Here is a 17,120-nt window from a genome sequence, read left to right on the forward strand (position 1 = left end):
CATGGTCCTGTAGTGACACGTTAGTACTTAGTGATTTTACTCTGACTTTTCATGGTCCTGTAGTGACACGTTAGTACTTAGTGATTTTTCTTTGTTTACTAGATGCTTTGACTTGTCCCAAAGTAAGTTGTGATGGAGACTCTTAACTGATTCTTCCTGAATCCATTCATAGGAATTTAATTTTGAATTTGGAAAAGGGACATTTTCCAAAAATTTTAAAGTCACCCTCTACAACCCAATTTCAAAATAATTTCATATTCTCTTGAATGTTTCAAGTGTTAAAATGTCTTAATAACCCTGAGAGCTGATTTGCCCATTGAGCTCCTCCTCTGAGTGTCCGGAATCTCCACAGGGTAAATATGTAGGAAGAAGGAAAGGAGATCCTTAGTGAGAGTTAAAAACTGGAAATGTGTATCTCAGAAACTGAATGCTGGGAATAGTTGTTAAGAGGTAAAAACAAGGGATGCGGGGGAGGGTTCAGCAGTTAAGAGCACACACTGCTCTTACAGATGACCGGAATTCTATTCCCAGCACCGCATCTGATAATTCACAACCATTTGTAAACTCCAGTTCCAGGGAGACCTGATGCTCTGGCCTCTGCATGCAGCTACACACACACATGTACACACACACACACAAGTACACACATTTTAAAATAATAAAAATAAAACTTAAAAAGAGACCAAAATGAGAACTAATTGAAACTCTAATTTCTAGAATTTCACTGAGTCTCTAAAAGCTACAGTGATCTAGTCCTTTGCTTGGCTACATCAATTTTTGCAGACTTGATGAGGTGATTTTTACTCCCAACTTTAAGCTAATTTGTCCCTCAGTTTATTCTGCACTCACTGGTGTTCACGGAAAATACACTGAACATTATATTTTTCACAGACAAGGAACCTTTGACAATAAAACTTTAAAATAATTCTGACCGGACTGCAATTGCTATGTCTGACGTTTTCCATGCACAACCCCAGATCCCATTGTAGAATTATTATTATGGGGATGCTGGTATCCTCACCAATGAACGCCTTGCAAAGCTCCTCTAAGACTTGAAGCAAGTTTGACGCAACCTGCTGTGGGATACCTCAGTGACTTTGCAACCAAACAATATGATTTCTGATGGCAAGAATTCTCCCTTGCTTCAGATTATTGCCAAACAAAACGTGCAGAGCCTCTGCCCCAGACACCTGATCTTTAAAATGCAGAACCGTTTGTAACAATTTTAACGCTAACTAAGTACACTTTGATGAGACAGCGTTTAATAAAATGCTCATTAATTTCATCATTAGCAAGGGTATGCTCAGAAGTAAGCCAGTTTCTTATGTCACACCCAATTAGCATCCCATGCTAGTAATCCCATTAGTATTGTTGAATTCACTAATGGAAAAACTAATGGGCATAGTACCAGGGCACATTAATTGGGCACGACACCAGTTCTGGTTTTAATTATTAAACTACGATAATGAAATGTGTGTTTGTAAAATATTAAAATGTTGAAATAGAGTTGAAGAAAATAAAAGAAGAGGTAGAAAAACTGAGAAAGGAAAAGAGTCTAGGATTAGAGATAACTTTGGAAATGGTCATGTGCCTCGCTGCCCAGGTTGTCTATATAAGTTGGGGTATTGTCCATGTAAGAAGGAACTACTTGTACTGGTGGGAAATTGAAAGCTTCTTTTTATTGGTTTTGTTGCTGTTTTTTTTTTTTTTTTAATATTAGTAACATAAGTTTCTTTATATCATGGGTGTTGCCAAGTATACTATGAGGCTTAAAAAGGTTAATTAAATGTATAGAATGGGCATAGCCTATCTTTAGGGAGATATAAACAAATATTTTAAGTAGGAAACTATAGTTAATGCCTTATGACGGGCCATGTAAATCTATTACATTAGAGAACTACTAGCTTTTTCTATTGGGAAGAGTTGACTAAAATTGTTAGCATTTGATGGAACATTCTAGGTAATTAAAAAAATTATTTGTATTTTATAAGTGTCAGTGTTTGCCTGCATGAGTATGTATACCATGAGTATGCAGTAACTGAAGAGGCCAGAAGAGGGTGCAGAATCCCACAGAACTGGAGTTACAGAATCCCACAGAACCGGAGTTACAGACGGTTGCCAAGTGCCATGTGGGTGCTGAAAATCAAACCCAGGTCCTCTGCAAGAGCTGCCAGTTAAGCACCTAACCCAAGCTTTTCGGCCCTGATTTTTTATTTTTAAAAATATATACTATTTAAACCAATCCTGCTTGTAGTGTCTAAGAACTTGCAACAGCTTTGTACTTGATTTTTTTTCTCCGGTAAATCAACCTTGAAATTAAATTTATCTTTCCTAGGTTTGGGGGGGGATCGGTTTTCTTTGCCATTATAGTAAATGTTAGCTAATAGGGATAGAACTTCTTATGTGCACTCTGATTTGCCTATGGCTCTCCTGTGCTCGTCTGTCTGTCCTCTCTCTTCTTTGCTCCCTTGTCCTTGCTGACTTTGTTAATCTTTCCTCTTGGTATCTGCCATTCACTGTCATCATACTCAAGAACTCATTTTCCACTGTGTTATCATGATCCAACCAGAACTATAAACATTAGAGTTTTACACTACAAAGTAATGAATACCAAACTTAACTCAACACCTAAGTTCAATAAATAATCACTCATTTTGACATGGGTCATCTCCCATCTCCTCTTTCAGTGCACATTAAGAAATTATTCATGAAAAGAAGAGAATTTTCCTAATGCTTGTTTATCCTTAGAATAAATTTTTATCACTTTTCTCAGTTTTATATTCTTCTCCTCCCCTTTACAATTTTCCATGAAAAATAAAATGTGGGTATAGATACCCAAAATACAAGTGACTTTGCAAGAGAGTCTGGTCTGGAGCCTTCTGTTCATATTTGGTCATCATGGTTTTCAGATGCACACTACAGGATGGTCATGGGTAATTAGTAGATGTCAACTTGTATGTCAAGTATATGGAAGAGTGGCTGCTTTGTGTTAGGATCATAATGCTGAAATCTGGTTTAAAACACCTATATGGTGTCAGTGGCTTCTGAAGGTAACATTCATTCATTTATTGATTCATTTGTTCATTCATTCATTCGTTCATTCATTCTCTTAAGGGATCACTAGTGGAAGTTACCACAACTGATGATCCTGGTCAAGGGTACAGTGATGGAGAGTGGCACGAAATTATAGCAATCAGACATCAGGCTTTTGGCCAGATTACTCTTGATGGACAGTACACAGGTAAGAGCTGTGCATGCGTGTGTGCATGCATGCATGCATGCATGGGTGTGTGAGTTCATGTGCGTGCATGCCTGTGTATGTGTGTATGTGTGTGTGTGCATGTGTGTGTGCACACACGCACGTACATGTGCATGTGTGAATTTCACATTGATTTCTCTATTCAGTTTCACACTAATCCCCGTGAGATCTGTCTCTTAGTTGGTCTTGGCTTTCCCACTGGTAAACTCTGGCCATCAGCTCCTTGTCCAGGTAAAGCAGGGATGAAAATGAAGCCACCATCAGCCATACTATACTTTGTGCATTCCTCACACCATGCAGGGCTCTTGATTGCCTGATCGATGTTCCCTTTTGCCTCCAGAAAGCAAGCAAGGAAAGTGAGCTCTATGCACAAAGATGTGGGAAAAAAGAAAACAGGAAAAAACAACAACAAAACAAAAAACAAAAAAAAAAACAAACAAAAAATCAAGATTCAGAAATGTAACTGACTCCTCCCAGTTCCTGCAGTGGGTAGGCAAGACTCTGCCCACATACCCAGTGCTTGCATTTGACTGTGGTTTTCTTCCAATCTGGCTCTGTCTTCCATTTTCATCCAATGATACAGGTTTTCATGGATTCATTTAGGCTATGGCTGGTTTTAATGAACTCCTACTATATTCCACTATTGTTCTAGGTGCTCAGATAGCAAAGAGTAACAGAGCTTTGTAGTGGCTGTGATGTAGATGGAGGTGGTGCCAGGAGATAATAAATAAAAGTATAAAGTCATAACAAGTTATGTCGATGTAAAAGCAGGATAGGTTTATCTGTGTTGATGAGACTTTAACTCAATGGGAAACTCAGCCTAATTTGCCATCTAAGGATGCTGAGGCACCTTCTGGGAACAGCTTCTTATAGTCTCACTATCCCAGACCCCAGAGACTCATAGCTGATTGGCATGGGGCCATTCACATAAAAGGTCTGTGCACTGGGAGGAGTGTTAAATTTGATTCAGGACTATTGGGTAAGGACTTCCTTATAACATATGAGCAGAGGAATGAAGGGCCAAGGAAGGAACCATAAAAAAATATCTAGAAAGAAAGGTATATGTTTGTGTTAAAACAAAACAAAACAAAACAAAAAGTAGACATCAAGCCAGGATGAAGGAAATGATGGGCAACAGGCCCTAGGGGTATCAGAGCACTTTATGTTACATGTTAGGGTCTGACAAGGAGGCCAGGTCAGTAGCAGACAGAGAGGGGCTGCTGATGAGATGCAGGCCTACAGCAGCTGCCTATGTGGGAACAAGGAGGTACAGCAGATGCAGGAGATCTGGGTACTAAAGATCCGTGGTGAGTGTCATTCTGAAGATGCCCCCAGGGAAACTGTAATTCTCGTTACCTCTCCCACAGGCTCCTCCACTTCTCTGAATGGAAGCTCCATGGCAGGAGGCTACACCAGGCTGTTTGTGGGTGGGCTGCCACAAGGTCACACCATCCTCCAGAAGAGGCTTGGTAAGTTTCACAGGAAGTGGAAATATATGTTATCCTCATGCTGCTTTTGTTGCTGTGGAAACACTCCAGCAGCACAACTGTAAGAAGAAAGGGTGTAGTTAGCTTGTGGTTCCATCTTACAGTCCATCTCCGCAGGGAAGCCATGGCAGGAACTTAAAGGAGTTACTCACATCCATGGTCAAGAGCAGAGAGAGAATGAGTCCATATCTGCTTACTATTCAGCTCACTTTCTCCACAGCCAAGGACTAAAATCTAGGGAAGATAACCCACAGTGGGTTATCTTCGTGCATCAAGCATCAATGACCTTAAACAAGGGTATCCATCTTCAGATGTGCCCAAAGGGTAGTCTCCTCTTGATAGTCACTCATTAAGACTCATATCAGGTGATTATACATTTTTCCAAGTTTATAATTAATACCAACCAGCATGATGTTGTACTCAAAAATTTAAGAACAATCTATACAGTACTTATAAGTATGAAGGGATATTATTATCATTATTATTATGTGTGTGTGTGTATTTTGTTTGTATTGTGTATGTGTATGTATGTGTGGATGTTAATTTTTAGCCCTCTTCTTTCTCATGGCAACTTCAATAGTTCTATTTACCTTGTCAATGTCAAATGAGTGCCATTCAAAAAGTTCATTAGGCTTTTGTCAAAATGGCTTATATTAAGATTCATATAATTCTAGAATATGTGTAGAGATTTTTTCTGAGACTTTTTAATCCAAGGGAAATAACACAGGAATGGGGAACTTGACTCCCAGAAGTTTAAGAAACATTCCAAGTGTATTGTGTGACAGTCACAAAAGAGGAGACAGATGGATGATGTTATCCCAATCCCCCAAATTCTATAATTAAGATATTGGGGCTGGAAAGATGGTTCAGTGGATAAAAATATAGTTTGTTCTTTCAGAGGACTTAGACTCTATTCTCAGCACCACATAGTGGCTCACAATCTGGCATCCTCTTCTAGCCTCTGCAGGTACTGTGACCACTTGATGTGAAAACATACACATATAGAGATAGATATAGACAGACAGACAGACAGACAGACAGACAGACAGACAGACAGACAGATATAAAAATATACAGATATAGATGATATAGATATATAGGTGATAGATGGCAGATAGACGGTAGATAGGTGATAGATGTTAGATAGATAGATAGATAGATAGATAGATAGATAGATAGATAGATAGATAGATAGATAGATATAGATAGATGGATAGATAGATAGAAAGACAGATAGATGATAGAGAAAACACTAATACATATAAAATAAGTGGAAAGTAAGTTTTAATGATATTAATAAAATAGATTCTATGTTAAATAGGGAGGGTTTTACTGTGAAAAAAAATGCAATGACCAAAAGCAACTTGGAAAGGAAGGGGTTTATTTCAGTATAGTCTGTCATAAAGGGAAGTGAGAGCAGGAACTCAGGGCAGCAACTGAAGCAGAAGCCATGGTGAAACACTGCTTGCTGACTTCTTCTTCACAGCTTGTTCAGTTGCCTTTCTTTTACATTCCAGGACATTCTGGCCAGGGGTGGCACTACCCAAAATGGGCTAGGTACTTCCACATCAACCACTAATCAAGAGAATACCACACAGGCTTGCCTATTGGCCAACCTTATGAAGACACCCCCTCTGGGATTCTGTCCTCTCAGAGGACTATGACCTGTGTCAAGTTAGACACACACACACACACACACACACACACCTCTCATGAATGCACACACAGTCGCACACATATGGCACATATACACACACTCCTTCCTTTCAGCATACAAAAACATACTCCAATATGAAACTAATAGAAGTTACCACCAGGGATGGAGGGAGGCTGGCAAGATGGCTTTTGTTGTCTATCCAGGCAAGCTGAGTTCAATCCCTGGGATCCTCATGATAAAAGGAGAGAGCTAATTCTGACAAATTGTCTTCTCATCACCACATGTTCATTGTAGCATGCATGTGCTTACACAGAAACACACACACAAATAAATATAATAAAATTTACATGACCATGACAACAATCACCTCCAAGTGCCTACTAATGACCTTAGGGTTTTTCCATGTCTTACTAGGGCTCACAGGACACATTAGGGATTCATCTTTAAAGGCTTCCATGTAGCATTCCAGATGTCATGTAATGGCTGGGACCCTGGGATAAGTGTGATCATCCATGTACATGAATGTGTGTTTGCATTGGAGGTATTCATTGTTCGTGTGTGTGTGTGTGTGTGTGTGTGTGTGTGTGTGTGTGTGTTCATATGTGTGTTTGGGTGGGAGGTATCTTTGTTCGTCTGTGTGTTCATACGTGTGTTTGGGCAGGAGGCATTCATTGTTCATGTATGTGTGTGTTCATATACATGTTTGGGTGGGAGGTATTCATTGTTCATGTGTGTAAGTGCTTGTGCACATATGAACATGTGTATGTGCCCATGGATGTCAGAGGTCTATGTCTGATCTCTTCAATGACCTTCTGCCCTTTATTTGTGAGATAGAATCTCTCACAAAGACTGAAGCTTTTGGCTTTGTCTAGGTTGAGAGTCCAGTGAGCTTCAGGGACCCTCCTATGTCTCCCCCTTGCCCCTGAGCATTGGGGTTGCCAACAGTGATGGGAAGAAGGGATTCTTGGCTTTTAGAGTGGGTGCTGGGGATCCAAACATAGGTCCCCAAGCTCCTGTCAGCACTTCACCCACTGAACCCTCTTTTAGCCCTAAACCTTACTTTTGAAAGTATTTATCACTTATATTGGAAACTTATGACAACAATATCTGGGTTAATTCAAAAGGCTAACAGCAAAGTAATTATCAAATTTTGCTTTAATTTTTTTCACAAATCTGTTTCTGCAGATTCATTGTGAGTGAGCCCGAGTCCAAAAGAAAATTGCAACCATTCTCTGTAGCTACTGGGGTCGCATGGCTTGTGATTTTCAGGAAGTTGGGGTACTAGTGTTTGTAAGGTTCTTCTTTCTAAAGTCAGGTAAAAAGGACTGCTGAACAATTAGCTCTACACCACACTGAATGAAGTGTGTCCCCTGATGCCTTTCACTTTTGCAGAGATGATCCAAAGAGGTTTTGTGGGCTGCCTCAGGAATGTGTCCATCATGAAGGGTTACAGCCCCTCTGGGACATGGCTACCTTTGGATTGGCAGAGCTCTGAGGAGCAGGTGAATGTACATCACAGCTGGGAAGGTTGTCCCACCCACCTAGAAGAAGGAGTTCAGTTCCTGGGAGCAGGTGAGGCGTGGCTGGTGACTCGCTTGGCTTGTGTTAACCATCTTTCTGTCGCAATCACAAAGTACATGAGGAAGTTGACTTAAGAAGATAGAAGGTTAACGTTGGCTCTCGGTTTTCCAGGTTTCAGTGGTTTCTGATGTGCCCCTGAGAGGAACACATCCTAGTGGGAATGTGTGACCCTGTAAAAGGTCCCTGTGATCTTTGCCAGTGAGAAGAGAGGTCACACTCTGCCTCTCATATCTCCTCATTGGTCCTCAAGGTCTCCCACTAGATGTCACTTTTGAATGATTCGAGGATATCTAAGAGCCACACAATAGCAGTACATATATGTTCTCTTCACGGTCTCATCTAACCTCCTCTGTCCAGTTTACTTTAATGAGTTATGTTGTGGAACTGCGTACATTGAATCCTACATTATTTTCAAAGTATGGACATAAAATACAACTGTTAAGATTCATGGTACGAAATTACAAGTGATATCTCTGGTGGGCCCTAGAGTTCTTAGTTTAAGTATCACAGCTCCCATGTATAAATCAGTTGACAGGTGTCAGCATATAGGTGACTGTGAAAAAATGGCACCAAGGAGATTTTATTGCTAAAATGACTCAACATCCCTATTCTCCTTCATATATAGTTGAAGGACGTGTGTCAAAGTTCAGCAGGGGGTTAAGCAGACCTCTGAGGGACCGCTGGTAAATTGGGACATCCCTGTTTCCACTGCAGAGGCTGAGGGAAACTGTGAGGTAGTGAACTTCCTTCCCTCCTGCCTCTGTGTACATCCCCACGCTCATGGCATGGCCCTGGAAAGCAACTGTGTGGCTTGGCAGATGTAGACTGTTCCTCCTTAGACACCCAAGTCAGCCTCCTGTCTCTAAGCTGATCAGTTCTAAAATGGCTTAAACTGTGTGCAGTAACAAAACTGTAGTGATATTTTTTATTTTTCCATTAAAGGCAGCATTCTGAGCTTCTCATGCAAGACTCTTGTGTGTGCATGTATGGATGTGTATTTGTCTGTGTGTGTCTGTGGATGGAATCTGTTTCCTCTTCAAAGGTGTATGATGCTCATCTTGCAGCTCCCATAGACAGGAGGAGGGATCTCATAGACTGATCTGTCTGTCTTTTGTGCGATCTTTTAAACAAAAGTCATACCTTTCTCAGATGCTCGACACGCCTTTATACTGCCTGTCTGATGCTGATGTGTGTACACACTCTTGTCTTGAAGGATTCCTAGAGCTTCGTTCAGATACATTTCATGCTGCAAAGGACTTTGAGATCTCCCTGAAGTTTCAAACAGACCAACTAAATGGATTGCTTCTTTTCATTCATAATACAGAGGGACCGGATTTTCTTGCTGTAAGTTAATGAATCTAATTGTGCTTACATGAAAACATCAGGCCCAACTTTGAAAGCAATAAATTGTGTGTTAATACCAAGCACAATTTTTTTTTTCTGAAACTTACTTTTATTTTCATTTTTTCCTTAAGTAGTCTTTATTTTTTCAGGCGTGTGAAATGACTTACAGAGTTAAGATAATTTTTTCAACTGACAATTAGTACTATAAATGTTGTAAATTGAACAGAACAGAGCAGATGTTAAAAATTAAGGGAATCCAATTAATTTCTTGGTACATGGAAAATACCTCTTCATTATCTTTTGATATAGTTTCAAAATGTCCTTTATATATTTCACTTGGTGTCAGATAAAACACAATACATGGATGCTAATGAGCAAAGCACTTCATTTGAGGACTCAGTTACCATCCTTTTGAGTCTTTGTTTCCCTACTCTAACCAGAACCAGCATGTAATCATAATTTTATGTCTCTTATTGGTATGTACTTTATAGTTTGAATGATGAACATCTATGAACAAGTTTTACAGATTTTAAGATTTATGAAAATATACTTTTAGGAATTTCTAATCACAATATTCTAGGTTGCTCACACTTTCCATTGAGGCGTTCCGTTTTCAGGGCTGTATACTATGCCTCTCACCAACCCTATTCTGTTTATTTCCATGTATTTGCTATGGTAAATAAGATTAATATGAGCAGATTGTAAATTTTCCTAAGCGAGGTGAGAAAATGTGACAGTTTTTTAATTTACCGTTAATCATTCAATCAAATGCTATTGTCCAAATTGAGTGGAGTGCTGGACAGATGGCATAGCAGTTATGAATACTTATGTTTATATCTTGCCTCTTCCAGCAACATCTCTCTTGCTGTTTTCTTCCTGTTTTCAGCTCAGTCTCCTCTATGGTGTGAGCCCCTCCTGGCATCCCAGTCTTTTGCCCTGATGTCTGTGTGGTGATGGTGGCTAACCCTCTCCCATTGGTCACAGTGAAAGTATGACAGATATCTGTATTCATTGTGTGTCAAATGCCTGACAGAATTCAAAGGAAGAGATTTACTTTGGCTTACTCCTTGGTCCTTGGCAGTTTTTTGAGAACATCATCATGGCAGAAACACATGCTAGAAGCTTCTATTCCATGAAGAACAAGGAATGGGGAGAGGTTGGGAAAATATCAGGGACAGGACAGAGAAACAAGTGCCCTTCAGAAACACTCCCAGTGAGCCACATTCTCCAACCAGCCTACATGCCTCACTACGACCACCTCAAAATTATCTAGTCTGAGTTTTTCAAATTGCTTTTTATTTATGTGCATGAGTGTTTGGCCTGCACATATGTCTGTGCACCCCATGTGTACAGGTGCCCATTAAGACAAGAAGAGATCAACAAATCCCTAAGAACTAGATGGTTGTGTGCCACCATGTGGGTGCTGGGAATCAATGTCAGGTCCTCTGCAAGAGCAGCAGGTACTCTTAGCTGCTGAGCCACTTCAGTCTTCTTCACCCAGTGGGTTAAACTATGGATGAGGTCTGAACACTGATCGGCCCTGGATATGCCTTTACCTACACAGACAAGGATGTCTGCTGATTTCCCGGGTGACTCAATACAATCAAGAGGGCAGTCACATAGCCTTGATTTTTCACATACTCTTCTGTACGGCCTGGTGGATGATCTCCCATAGATGTACTCTTGGTTTCAAATGAGGGAGTTTATTAAGTACGCAGCAAGTAAAGGTAAAAGAATACATAGCAAAGACAGAAAGACAGACAGAGATAGAGAGACAGACAGATATCACAACACCATCCAATCATCTTCTCAAAACCCCCAGCAGAAATCACCGGGGGAAGAAATCCCCATTAAGTCCATCAGCTAGAGTTTCAGTGGGGCCTGCACAGAGCAGGGTGTGAGCTCATCTGGCTCTCAAGCTGGTGCTCAGGGCAGCCAGGAGACACCAAGTAGGGAAACTGAGACAGTCCATAGGAGTTCCCAACTAAACTTTCTCTGCATGGATGAGCTTCCCATGCTCAACTTCAGGCTTCTCTTTACAACTGCAGGCATCTTTTGATTATGGGATGTGCAATGCTAACCTCTCCTGGGACTAGTTTATCTTCTGCTGTTCTGAGGGACACTGGTGTCACTACTGGCCAACCTTGTTGATTTTTTTTTCTCCTTGTCACACAGTGGGGCAGGCTACTCTGTCCACAGACAAGGGGACACTGATAACACTTTGAGACCGACACATTTAAATCAGAAATGGGGTGGGACAGCCATGCTTCCCGAGTCAGCCTCTCAGCAGAGTCAATCAAGGAGCATACGACATTTACCAGCATGAATGCCTTGCAGGTACCCAACACAGTCAGTCCTGGCCACTGTGCTCTCATGAGTCACTCCATGGTGTACTTCTTAGAGCCTTCCTGATCATCACTATCATCGTGCTGATTGTAATGGCTTTGATGACCTAAAACTGATCAAGCATCTGATACCCCAGGTTCAAATGGATGCTACCGGTGTCCAGGAAAGCGAACTTACGATATCAAATCCGAGTCAATACAAAACATAGTTTTTGGTGTCAGACAAGAGATGAACTTTTTCCATTTCACCCCAAATTACCTAAAGTCTACTTCTGCACACTGAGCAAGGCGCTCAGTCTCCCACTCCAGTGCCTCCTGTGTCTCACCCAACTTGAAACCTTTCTTTAAACCCAGTGTCCTCTGAGTGCATGTGTCTACGACCCTGTTTAAAGGAACATCCATGCATCTCACATTACTGTAAGTCTTATGTGTGCATCTGTACAAGTGTCTGTGTGCCTGTGTGCAAGTGTGCTTGTGTGTGTGGGGGGGGGGGTAGGCTTAGATTTTTCAAAACCCACTTTAAGGTTCTTAAATGCTTCAATGTCCCTTCTAGCCCACCTACCAGAGGAAGGGGAAAAGATGACCCTGTTTAGAAGTAGTTCTTTGGGGCAATTCCAGTCTTCATTGTCATGATATCAGTGATCCGGTCCAAAACACCAAACAGGAATCAGTAGGAATGGTCTGATCCAGAAGAAACCACAAGACTCCCCAAATTGGCACAAGTCCAAAGGAGCAGCAGGAAGCAATCAGAATACCGTGAGAAGTTTTCAAGCATATTTCTCTCAATGGAGTTGCGACAAGCAAAGATCAGTGAAGACCAGCAAAGCATTCCAAGACAAATACAAGAGCATTGCTCACTGTCTGCAGGGTTGTATTTATATTTTTTCTAAGTATCGCATGCCCTCTCAAACGTCTGCTCCAGGAGTACATCACATGCCCTTTCACAAGACAGCTTCTAGAGAAAGCCCCACAGGTCTGCCTCAGCAAAACACCCTCTCACGTATCTGCTCCAGCAAAACATTCTCTCATCATACAGCTTCCAGGGAAACATCACATGGCACAACCAAGTTTTCAACAAAACCAGAAATGTCCACTTCAAGGGTGTGGTACAGTCAAGTATGAATGAGTGCTTGTGTGTGTGTGAATTTGTTTGACTGAATACATGCACACACACACACACACACACACACACACACACACACACACACATATGTGGGTGCACTTTTGTGGTGAATACACATGTGTATATGTGCATATAAAGCCCAAATTTGATCTTTAATTTCTTTCTGGATATACTCTCCACTGTATTCATTGAGACAGGGTCTCTTGCTAACTCTAGAGCTTGTTAATCCAGCCAGTTGATACATCCAGCTTGTTTCTAGGAGCTTCTGTTTTTGCCCCCTCAGTGCTGTAATTCCAGACTTATTGTTCCTCCTGGTGAGGGATCACTAAGCTTGTTTGGCAAGCAGGTCAACCTTTGCCTTTAGAATAGCCTTTGCCACAGCTCCTCTAAATCTTTTTTGACTCCCAGGGAGTGAGTGGCTCATCTGCTTCTGTGGCATCGCATCACTGTCTTGGCCACAGGAGTGCTCAAGGTGCTCCTTTGCTAGCGGGGAGATTTTAGGGAGCCGATGATCTTGGTACTTATTTAATGAAAGGCAATGCCTGCTTGCTGGGGCTGTATCATGAAGATATCATAGAAAACATATTTATTTCCCATCAAGATTTAATGTATTTTATTTAACATTCTATTGTCAAACTTTCAACTAGTATGGTTGCTGATTTCACACCTAGAACAAAAGAAAAATAAATGGTTGGTAAAATAATTATCATGTAACATTTTGAGGGAAAATATGAATGCTTTTCCCTTACACTGAAAATTTAGGTAAAATATGCTGACATTAGAAAATGGTGCATTAATCTAAAAGAATACACACAGAGGCAATTATGCTAGAGACTCAGAATAAAACTGAAACATCGAATCAAAATATATCTCGCAAATTTGAAATTGAGCTCACTAACCATTTAAAACAAGGTTCATCAAGCCTGACATTTCAATTTCTTATTGTCCTGTCAAATTTTCTCCCAAATTAAATTGATACATGCAGTTGTATTTTCTCATTTCTAAGAACTCAAAAGAACGGAGTCGTAGTTCATAGTGTTCTGTTCTCCACTTTGCCAGTCATTTATAGTAGGATTTAATCTGTTAACTCTGTTACAGAAGAAGCTGGTGTCTCCATAATATCATACTGTGTAGTATAATCATCACTGGGTGTGAATTTGTTTGACTGAATACAGCATTCTTCATGGCAATTGTAAGCTGGCAGCATATTTCATTACCCATTACTTCAGCTCTGCTGAGGATAAGAGATGGATAAGAGCTGGTTATTATGTCTTGCTTTTCTTCAGGAACTGACCTTCTGTTGTTGTTGAAGCTCCAGCTTCCTGAGGTGCCCCCTTTGCTTTTTTGAATATGAATACAGGTGGAGCTGAAGAGAGAGTTGCTGAGCTTCAAGTTAAATTCCAGCCTCATCTTTACCCGAGTGGATCTCAGGCTGGGACTGGCCTATTGTGATGGAAAGTGGAATACAGTCAGCATTAAAAAGGAAGGCTCTGTGGTGTCAGTTGGTGTGGATGAACTTAAGAAGAGCACCTCACAGGCTGGAGGCCAGCCTCTGCTGGTGAACTCTCCTGTCTATCTGGGTGGGATCCCACCGGAGCTGCAGGATTCCTACAGACATTTGACTCTGGAGCCAGGTAAGCTCCCTTCAGAGGCCCACACCATTGGACATCCTTGTCCCAGCAGGCTTTGGTTGTGCTGTTTCCAATATGGCAGTAGATTTGCACTAAAACAATCCCCACCAATCCGCCTTCCCTTCGCTTACAGCCCTTTAAGCTAAAAAACAAAAACAACAACAAAAAAACATTCACTGGATAATTCTTCAAAGTCTTAATGCAGTTTTATTGTTTTTTGTAAGTTTCAAAGATTTGTTCCTTTATTCTTATTTTATGTATGTGTCTTGCCTAAGCATATGTATTGGCAACGCAGTACCCTCAGAGGCCAGAAGGGCATCAGATCCGCTGGAACTGGACTTAGAGAAGGTTAGAGACACCATGTGGCTGCTAGAAATGGAGCCAGGTCCTTTGCAAGAGCAGACAGTACTTTTAACCTTCCCAGCGGCCCCAGACAGTTCTTCATGTTGATCCTGAGGATCTCATCATACTCCTTAAATTCAACATATGTATTCCAACATGTCTTCAGCAAATAAAAATGTCATACAGATAAACCTTTATATGTATTACATGCATAATTTCCTTGAACACACATGTGGTTTGGGCTTTTAAAATATTGATAATTTGAAATATAAACAAATAAAATTATTAATTAAAACAAGTCAAAAAACAACAAGTGAATTTACAAAAAATAAAAAAATAAAATATTGATTATTCTCTGTATGTGAAGGTAAAAGATAGACGTTTGCATAGATGTGAATGAATGGCCAGGAAAACACTGCCATTAATTTAATACATTTCAGCTTCTGGCATTAGAGTTTGTCACCTCCATAGCTCTTCAGTAGAATTTTGGGACAACAAAACCACATGAAGCATATGAGTTTCATAGAATTTCAAATATATTTGTGGAAAAATTAGACAGTTTTATCAATAATCATCATAAAAGGGAAAGCAGTTGAACACCTCACCCAGCATGTAATTCATGTATATTTGTACTTAACTAGGAAAACAAAAATATTTTTAAAGGCACTTGGTCGTGTTGGCAGTGGAGAGACTGGGGCAGGAGGATGACAGTTTTGGAGGGCTCCTGGGCTATATAGCGAGACCCCTATCTCAAAAAAAAAGGAAAAGGCATCTGAGGGTGATCCCCTGAGCACTTCTCATAAGAAGAACAAAGGAAGTTTTTCACCAGGAGCCTCGGACTGAGCCATGGTGATTCGTGACCCCACCTGATGGATGAGGAAGGCAGGGGATAGGGAGGAAAGCGTCTGTGGAGATCGCGTGGTTCAAGAGCAGATACAAGAGTCCATAGTGGATTACCTGGTGCCTCCGTTTGAACTCTGTACAGTGAAGTATTCTTCTGATTGGCATTTGCTGTTGCTCCACCTCTGTGACTTGATAAAAACAGAAATTTCCAAGGTGTGACCAAACGTGCTCTCACAGAATGTTCTCTATACATTTTAAAATCTACGCCCCATGAATGGTTAAAATTTCCATGAAGCAGTCTTTGCCTATTTGGTAAGTACATAAAGATTTAAATGACTTCGGATTGAGAATATATGGGGCACTGTAAGGACACTCTGAGCAGGGTAGCAGTAAGGAGTTAATGAATAACCAGGATCTAAGACAGTAATGACATTTTCAAGGCACTTAAGATGTAGCAGCTGCTAAAAATATTACATTCGTACAAGATCGTCCCTAGATTTTCGGGCTTTCCAGTATTAGAGGGAATCTAGTAAATCTCTGTGAGTGAGAATACTCCATCATGTTTATGTGGGGCTATGCATTGTGGGATGAAACAAACTCCTTATCCAGGCTTAGGCTAGAGACCCATACCTGACACCGTTGCCACCAATAGCCTAGGAGACATGAATGGAGCAGGATACTGAACTGGTGCTGTGGAAAACTGTAAAGCATCAGCACAGACCCAAGGGGAGCAATTTTACCTGTACTAGATGCAAGTCTATGATACCAGTGCACTCTTTACTTACCCATAGACTAAGCTTTTGTAGTGTCACTGGTTTTAAACCACTAATAAACCATGGAAGTCTTCAAGCATAATAATGCTTAAAGATAGTAAGAAATCGAAATTAGCTTTTCTCATCATTGTGGACATCATCTCCATTGTCATCTTCATCTCCATCACCAACATCAGCAGCAGCACCAGCACCACCATAATCATCATCATTATCAATCTTTCCAGGTGCACAGGAATGGGGTGAAATGTTGACAAATTCCCCCTCCCCCCATCCACATTGAGCTTTAAGATTCTGACTCAGATACTTTGAGACACAATGACCTGTTTTACCCGAATATACGCTCACCTGCGAGAATATCCACCAGGGAGGTGTATAACCAGCCTCCGGGTAGCCACGCGTAGTTGAAGTGATTCGAGTTTGCTTAATGTCTCTCTCTCCGTCCTCTCAGTACTCGTCCTTCCCTCTGCTTCCCAATTAGAGCCTCTTTTTTTTTCCAGACTCCATTTTGTGGTTATTTCCATGCTATTTTTTTCTCTAGCCATTAATGTAATTGTTCTTCAAATCAGATGTAAAATTAATTTTCTTCTTTGTTTTAGAAGTTCTGGGCAACTTAATTTGCTAAACTTCTAACACCTCACAGAATTGTGGGAGTTTGTCATCTTGGAAATATCACAACAAACACATCCTGGCCAGCTGTAACTGCCCAAGGCACATAACCCTGTGGTGTGTACTCTG

General features: G+C 40.8%; 1 protein-coding gene across 1 annotated transcript in view; it reads left to right on the forward strand.

Annotated features, from left to right (window-relative positions):
• Window positions 1-17,120, forward strand: part of Ush2a (usherin) — a 678,886-nt gene that overhangs the window by 256,131 nt on the left and 405,635 nt on the right. The window contains exons 22-26 of the mRNA XM_021198607.1: window positions 3,115-3,241; window positions 4,627-4,728; window positions 7,796-7,975; window positions 9,198-9,328; window positions 14,157-14,430. Of these exons, the coding sequence (XP_021054266.1) occupies window positions 3,115-3,241; window positions 4,627-4,728; window positions 7,796-7,975; window positions 9,198-9,328; window positions 14,157-14,430 (814 nt within the window). The remainder of the gene's footprint in view (window positions 1-3,114; window positions 3,242-4,626; window positions 4,729-7,795; window positions 7,976-9,197; window positions 9,329-14,156; window positions 14,431-17,120) is intronic.

The sequence above is a fragment of the Mus pahari genome, chromosome 5 (genome assembly GCF_900095145.1).
Source record: "Mus pahari chromosome 5, PAHARI_EIJ_v1.1, whole genome shotgun sequence".
In the NCBI taxonomy this organism is placed as follows: domain Eukaryota; kingdom Metazoa; phylum Chordata; class Mammalia; order Rodentia; family Muridae; genus Mus; species Mus pahari.